This window comes from Trachymyrmex septentrionalis, unplaced genomic scaffold (genome assembly GCF_001594115.1).
Source record: "Trachymyrmex septentrionalis isolate Tsep2-gDNA-1 unplaced genomic scaffold, Tsep1.0 scaffold19, whole genome shotgun sequence".
NCBI classification, from domain to species: Eukaryota; Metazoa; Arthropoda; class Insecta; order Hymenoptera; family Formicidae; genus Trachymyrmex; species Trachymyrmex septentrionalis.
Genome location: NW_017305071.1, coordinates 5,708,120 through 5,716,391, shown reverse-complemented (window position 1 = coordinate 5,716,391; position 8,272 = coordinate 5,708,120). Strand labels below are relative to the sequence as shown.

The 8,272-nt window shown below is 30.3% G+C and overlaps 1 protein-coding gene across 5 annotated transcripts in view; it reads right to left on the bottom strand.

Moving 5' to 3' along the window:
- The window catches only part of LOC108746992, a 212,139-nt gene that overhangs the window by 91,868 nt on the left and 111,999 nt on the right, over window positions 1-8,272 (bottom strand). For all 5 annotated transcript variants that reach the window (XM_018484182.1, XM_018484179.1, XM_018484181.1 and 2 more), the window contains one exon: window positions 7,282-7,429. In XM_018484182.1, the coding sequence (XP_018339684.1) occupies window positions 7,282-7,429 (148 nt within the window). The remainder of the gene's footprint in view (window positions 1-7,281; window positions 7,430-8,272) is intronic.

Sequence of the window (8,272 nt, the reverse complement as noted above, 5' to 3'; positions counted from 1 at the left end):
ATACTGTATATATATATATATATATATATAATTTGAAAAAATCCAGTTTACATGCGCGTTGTCCTAAAAAAATATTTAAAATAATTTAGTAAATGTTTTATCGTACAGCAACATATATTTTCACATTACAATCGTCGCTAAAATCGTAACTTCACTTAATTGTTTTTTTCTGAGTTTTAATTTTTATGGGGGGTCGATTACGTACCTTGAAATGAAATAAAAATTACAAAAGTGATCAAATTCACTAAAATGTTTATAATTTCATTAGTCAACGCCTAGTGAATTTGCAAGCACTTTTATAATTTTCAAGATACACAATTGACGTCCTGATTTGTCTATACAAATATTTCGCGTTTCCCAAGCAAGAGGGTAAATTTATCATGTATTACATAGCGATCCCGTCGATCTCCCGAAACATTTAGCGCTTTGGAGCCCGACTCTTCGATAAAGCACTATATCATCCCCATATCTCAAAGCTTAATCCCACCCCTCACATTTTCACGGCGGTATATCGGTCGAAAGGAGATCGTCGTGTCGATCGTATCGATCTTCGATCCCCGTAACGTAACTCGTCATCGCCGTAACGTTTATTCCGGAATTTAAATCGCTGTCTGCGCGCATGTCATACGTAAGGGGACGGCGGCGGTGTTATGTGTGCATTTGTGCACGCGAGACGGGTGCGGGAGTTCGATATCGGCGCTCAAGAGATCGTTCCGCGACGAAATTTATTCTAGTCATAAAAACCGCGATAGCGAAATGCGCGATCGTAAGTGCGAGTATATATGTGCGAGTATATATGTGCGAGGTGCGGACCGGTTGATACGACGTCCTCCGCCTGTCATTATTTTATTTTTCTGACTTCTAAATACTATTTTCGGACGCGGTAGAACCTATGTGTAGAAGAACACCTCACCGATATCGATATATCACTTTGTTTTTTAAACAAAAGCTGCAAATAAAATTTTAAAAACACAAATACAATTAAAAAGTGTCTTCTGTCAGATAACATAGCAGTTTTTATAATTTTTGCAATTTTGCAATAATTATCTTTTTTGTAAGAGAAACAAAAATGAGCGTCTGACAAAATGGACCTCAAAATTGATACAGTAAATAGTAATGTCATATGCAGTATTCCTACTGTTTTTCTTTCACAAGAATTATCTGCAAAATATCTAGATAAAATAAGTAGATGTAAATAAGATTTTCTAGGATCTTTTTACATCTATATTTTTCATTTTTTATTCATTTATATGCATACTTTAGGCTGTTCTGTAAAATGCAAACATGTAACATGATAGTTTCTTTGAGTGTTTTCTCATAAATAAATACATGATTACCTTCAGCTACAATAGGACTATTTCACACATAACGCAAAATTATTAATTTAGCATATGATCTGTTTTACGGACAGAGGTATTTTATACACCTCTATTTGATATTTAAAACCATACGTTATAAAGAAAATAAAAAAGAAAACAAAAATATAAACTAAAAACTAATTCTACAAATGCAAAAATAAGGATTTTATTTTTACATTTGTAGAATTAGTTTTTAGCTGATTTTGTAGAAATAAACCACAAATATCAAGTATGAGTTTTTACTTCTTTAATTATTTCTCAGTCTAGCATGCGTAAAGATAATTGAGCTCGAATTCTTTCAATATTTGCGCAAATGTTTTATGTTAATTTCTTATATATTACGATGAGCGACGTATTCTAGTTCTTATTATCTAATGCAAATCGGAACTGTTTCAACATATAAAGAAATAGTTCGATAAACAAAAAACATTTATTTGATTTCAATATCGAAATTGCATCCAGACAAGAGCACGCATCAGAAAATCGTTACGGACCTATTTGAAGTATCGATCGTTTTTGACGTTTGTAGGCGTTAATGGTAATGTAATCAGCCACGTGATTTTGCAGAGATGCTTCGAAGATTTCGTTCGGCAAATAAGATCGATTCAAAATTGGTAATTAGATTTTAATACTATTACAGGATCTGATAAGAATAAAAACAGAATCATTATAAGATATCAGTATCAAACTCCAAAAAAAGTTTCAAGCAAAAGTTTCAATAATATCTATCTTGGGGGGATTTATCTTTAATTCTATCGGATATAGATGGCATTAAAAATTAAATTAAAGCAGATTGGAACTTTTATGTCTATCTCCTCTGATTCACATTATATATATTATTTTCAAAATTTAAATAAAATTATCAAAAAAGAAATGGAAGAAATTAAATATAAAAAATTTAATAGCAACAGTTTTAATCTCTCAAATTTAAATATATTTAGAAAAATATAAAATAGTAAAAACTTATGAAAGAATAACATCTTATAATATGTTTTTCTAAGAAAGACTGCATATTAAACAAACGAATCTTTAACATTTTTGTTAAAACAAAATATAAGATTTGTTTAAGGAAATTACCGTTAAGAGGATCCTAAAGACGATTATTCATTACCAATAAATATATCGAACGGCTCAATTAAAATAACAATTTAAATATTCAAAATAAATAAGAGCCAAACGCTAAATGTTCTAATTGCGGAAATAGTATATATAATTACGTTAAATACATCAATTAAAAATTAAAAGATTAAACATTAAAAATTTAATAATAACCATACATTTCGATCTTTAATGTGGTCATACACACACCTAGCTGTGTAAATTATTATCATTAAACACGTTATTCAACGTTATTAGCTTTCCACTGAAGATGACCACATTAAAGATCGAAACGTATAGTTATTGTCAAATTTTTAATATTTAATCTTTTAATTTTTAATTAATGTATTTAACATAATTATATATATTGTTTCCGCAATTAAAACACCCAGCGTTTGATTCTTAATAGCCCTTATTTATTTTGAATATTTGTACAATTAGTCATATTGTAAATAGCATTTACAGACGATATACGTGTCATTGACACATCACTACATACTACTCAATATTTCACGCCCATATATACGTAAATTTTTACAACAATAACGTTTTAATTAGACGTTTAAGAAATCTAATTTTAAGAATTCCACGTTATTTCTTCGTGCAAGCTACTAGTCTGTGGACTACTATTTCGTAAGTACAGATTGCACAGCTTTTATATGAAGGAAATGTTTGTTACGACGTGACAGCTCTATAGAGCGTCATATTGGACCAAGAAATGGTAAAGAAGATTGTCAATTTCAAAATTTGTTATCATTTTCAGTATAGACTCCATCTCACGGACACGTATTAATGCGTATACTTTAATTCTAGAAATAGATTTTCGGATTAATGAAAGAAAGGAAAAGTAATTGTTATACAAAAATTATATTTAGTCGATAATACAGACGACTTTAGGATCCCCTTAATAACTATCACAGTTTAACTTTTTAGTAAACTTTTAACTAATAAAAAAGTTGTACGTGATTTAATTAATCGCCTTTAGTTATAAATAAAAGACCGAGTAAATTTAATTGTGAGAAAGGTAAAATATTGAAATGGAAAAATGGAAAAATCAAAGTTTGATTTGATAAAAATATCTCCACACAAAAATAGACAAGTCCACTCTTTGTAACAATTATTTGTATTTTCCGTAACTATGTTTTTTATAAAAGTCGTCATTCACCAAAGTGACAACCAAGTGCCTCGATAACAACAGTACTATGTTGGGGGCCTGTTGCAGTGAATTTTTCCAATGTTTTGGCATTTATATAGAACAAATATCGACTTTATATTGGAAAACTTGTCGGCAGAGAGACTGTCTAGTGTTGTTATCTGGGCATTCGACAGTACAGATTTAAATCATTCTAGTGACGATTTCTTCCAATACAACTGTGTATAGGATGTTCAAAAAATATTCCCTTCATTTAAGTTCTTTGAATAACTAAAAATTGAATTTTTCATAACCAAAAAAATTGATTGCGCTTTTTATAGTTTTTCCTTTTTGATATTAAATATATTTTTTTTAGTGCAGTCCACTTGTCGCTACAAATGTTTCTAAGCATTTTATTGACCAGTCATATTTTTGACCAAAAAATATTTCAAAAACATTTATAGCCTCAAATGGACCGTAACTTTATGACATTAAATTATATAAATATGTATCTTATTAAATAAATTTTTTGTCATTAAATAATATATATATATAAAATTTATTAGAATAAACAATTATTTAAAAAAAATTACTAATTTATAATTATTAAAGAAATTTGTCCAGCTCTTTTATTGTAGCGAAATATTTAATCTTAATCACTTACAGAATTATCAATGTTTGTGAAAATGTTGGTAAAAAAATCATTCTTTCAAATTGATCTATTAGTACTTACAATTTATTATACGATAGTTATTAATTATTTACAATACAAATTATTTATTTTATCATTTATTATTTATTTAGTTTTTAAGATGTTTATACAATATATATATATATGTTAGCAGCATATTAAATCGCTTGTCAAAATTTAATTTGTAATGTTACTAAATAGTTTTATGAAACGTGTTTCGAAATCAATGATGATTTCAGCATGCAAAATTCGATATGTATGTATAATATATAAAACTTACATTAAAATATTTAAATACTAAGATCCAGCTTATATCGTATAATTTTTCTCTTATTTAGTTGTATTATTTATTCATTATGCAAGTATTTCTTAAACAAAAGCAAGAGCACAAGATAGAATTATTGTTACGGAAAGAAAAGTTGCTTTATGGAAATTTTTCTAAAATATCCAAAAATTTTGTTAGATACAAATTTGAAAATAGCTTTATTAGACAATATAATTATAGAGGAAATTCAAACATGATGAGCAATACTGCAAAAAGTTTTAACATTTAATTTAGTAGCTAGCTTGAATATCCTACATAATTATCTTTATGGTCCAACCAAATTATTTTCAAATCTGTATTTAGGTACTAAATTTTTAGGTACTTCAGCATATACGACTTTTATGCGCATTTAATAATCTGTCTTCGTTCTGTTGTGTAAGAAAGACATAAAGTTTACACGGAAAAATTACTAAAATGAGAGCGATCTTTGTCGAGGATTTCGTTTTTAAACCGAATTTCAAACGGAAGCAATTCTCCAGAAAGCTGAAGACTGTATACATTTTCGCGTTAAACATTGTTTGTAAAAGAGATATTCGATTCGTAGAATTTGTAATTTATCTGCTATCGCGCATTGCACGCGGCGTCACCTCCGTACAGGACGCGGCTTATCCTTCGTATCGGCGTCCCTCTAATCCAGCGAGCGCCTTAATTCCTGCAAGGACGAAGTTGCCCTTATTGTCTTCGTCCTTTATTGAGAAAGTAAGCTGTTTATCGGCAGCTAGCAGCGTTCCTTGTAATTTCGACATCCGACATTTGAAATTGCGATTTTGCTGGACAGACCGGGGTGGGATAACTTCCCAGTGGATATCCGGCGATGTACTTGACGAACACCAATATCACTTGCGTCGACACGAAATTAATTTTACAGCATTCTTCCTTATTATGTAAATCTTATCCCGTTGATTTATCATATTATTTATCGCACTATATATTCACCCTTTTTTTTTGTATGTTAATACTTAATATGTAAGTATAAAGTGTAAGTAGAATGAGTTAGAACAAATAAAAATTGTATCCTTTAACTAATTTCTCAAATGAACATCGCTTTAACAAAATCTTTATTTAAACTATAATGTTGAATGTTTTGAAAAAATTGACTAGATTTTAAGTCTGTTATTAACATTAAAGTTGAGAAATTTTTTGTGCTGAATTATATATGGAAAAAAGTTTTGTCAAAGTATCTAAAAATTTATCTAGATACAGATTTAAAAATAATTTTGTTTGAACAATCAAAATAATTACGTAGGATGCTTAAACTTGTTGCTAGAATATTTTAAATGCATATAATATTTTTGTAGCATACTTAATATTCCTACGCCGTTATTTTGATGATCCAAAATTATTTTCAGATCTGTATCTATAAACTAAAGTTTTTAGATTTTTGTTGAAAAAGGATTTACTTCGACAAAATCCTTTTTCGACAAAAACTACCCCTTCGGTGTAATAAATAGTTTACAATATAGATTCAATAAAAAGAACGAGAGATTTGATATTATCTCGATCGTCGATCATGGCCGCCGACCTCACATGGTCATTCTCGATTTATCATCGTTCGTCTATCTATCACTCCAGATCGCAATCGTAATTTTGTTCCCAAGAAGGGGCAAGACCCCGCGGAAAAATGATTTTCCGGGATAACAAATCCTGCGATTGCGAAGTAAACGAGGTTACGGCTTACAAAGGAAGAGAAGGCAGCGGCAGTCATCGTGCCGCTCCTCCTGAAACTAGAGACCGACGGATATCCAATTCGAGCTATCGAAGGTCAAGTCGCCGTGGCACAAATTGCGTTACCGAGATCCTATTTTCCCGGAGCCCCGCTGGCCCCTTCCGCTATTCTTCTCGATGCAATTTTTCCGCGCCGGATAATAAGTTATTCGATCGCGAATTATCGAATGTTATCAGGCCGTCGATTTCTCACGCGATTCGATTTATCGAGAATGCCTCAGGAAGGATCGAGAACATTCGGTAATAATCAAATGGTTCTTTCTTTTCGCACAATAATCGATTTTTATCTTTCTTTCGTCGCTATCTTACTTTTATTAATATCGTGGTCTTTTTTAAATTCAGGAAATAAAGTACGTAGCTCGCAGGATTAACGTTCGCGCTCGTGTGCGAAAGGATTGCGAAGAAATTATTCCGATGGAATCGCCAGGCTGCTAAATTTCCGCGGAGTATAATTGAAACGAATTAAGATGCAGGGAAGATAAATGAAATCAGGTAACCCACCGATCTAGATATGGATTTGCTCTTTATAAAGAGACACATTTGATCCTGCAGAAATGCAGAAAAAATATAGATTTTAATAATTTAAATAAAATTCCTTTACTTATATACTTATATATTCATAATATCGCTTTCAAAAGCATGAAATTTTTTTTACCGATTTTTAAATTACTCATTTTTAAACAAGATATTTTTAAGCTTTTCGTTCTTCACGATCTATTATTAAGCATATTTTTCAACAGATATTTTTGACCGGTATTTTTTAACATTTCACTTGTTAGCCACGTTTTTATATAGACTGCTTTTAATTGTTCTATTTTTCAGCGTATTCAGTTTGAAACATATATTTTATAAAAATTTGTACGCGGAACTTTTGATAGTTAATCTTTAATGACTTTATCTCACAATCAGTGATTTTATTTTTATCAGAAATAATTTTTACTATTAAACTTACCAGCCAGGCGACCATAGCGTTGGAACATTCGTTCCACGTCAGTCTTGCTACATTGAAATGTATTCAGGTTCCCGACGAAAACGCGTGAATTCACCGCCTGTGGGTCCTGCGAATTGGTCTGGTTGCCCACTTTGCTCATCTTCATCGCCTGAAAACATCAGAGAAAAAGGAGAATTCAAAATTTAGTTCTCTTTCTATTTTAAATAGTAATGAAATGAAAAACACAAAAAAAGTATCAACATTTTTACAGAGTAAAAATCCACGTAAAATGACTGTAAAGATCATTTTAGCAAAAAAATTTTTAATTTATAATAAATACATATCTAAAGAATATTTATTTTAAGATAGAAATAACTTTTATAGTATCTTTCAATTAAAAAGAAAAATATTAAAGATAAAAGTTAATCTCACACAGATATCTAAAATAGAATCTCAAACAAATTGAGATAAGATGCGATATCAATCTTCGTTATTCAGAAGCACTTAAGTTTATTTAATTAATTTAACGCAAATGTATATTCATTTTCACATTGTCACGTTATTTTTTAGAATAAAGCTGAAGAAATGAGAAAAAGAGAATAATGGATTAATTCAATTAATCGACACAGGCATCGATTAATCCCGCAAAAATAATCGGTTGCCACTAACGATCTCGTTAGTTTTACGCGTTATTTCGCAAAAGTAGAAAACGAACTGTTGCACAATGGGATTGCGAGGCGTTAATTAATCCACGACGCACCAATTAACGATCGCGAATGTCCCTTTGACGCTAGAAAGCTACACATCCGCATGTATTGTAATCATCGTTGTCATTACTATTTGTTATCATTTGTTTTACTTTGCTTTATATCCTTTACTTAGATACGAGTATATACATCAATTGAACGACGGATTTAGATCTGCATGTATTGAATTAGTCTTAAATGACTAAAATGCATCGTATATAATCTCTCGCAACACCTAATATATAGCTATATATCTATATTGAATG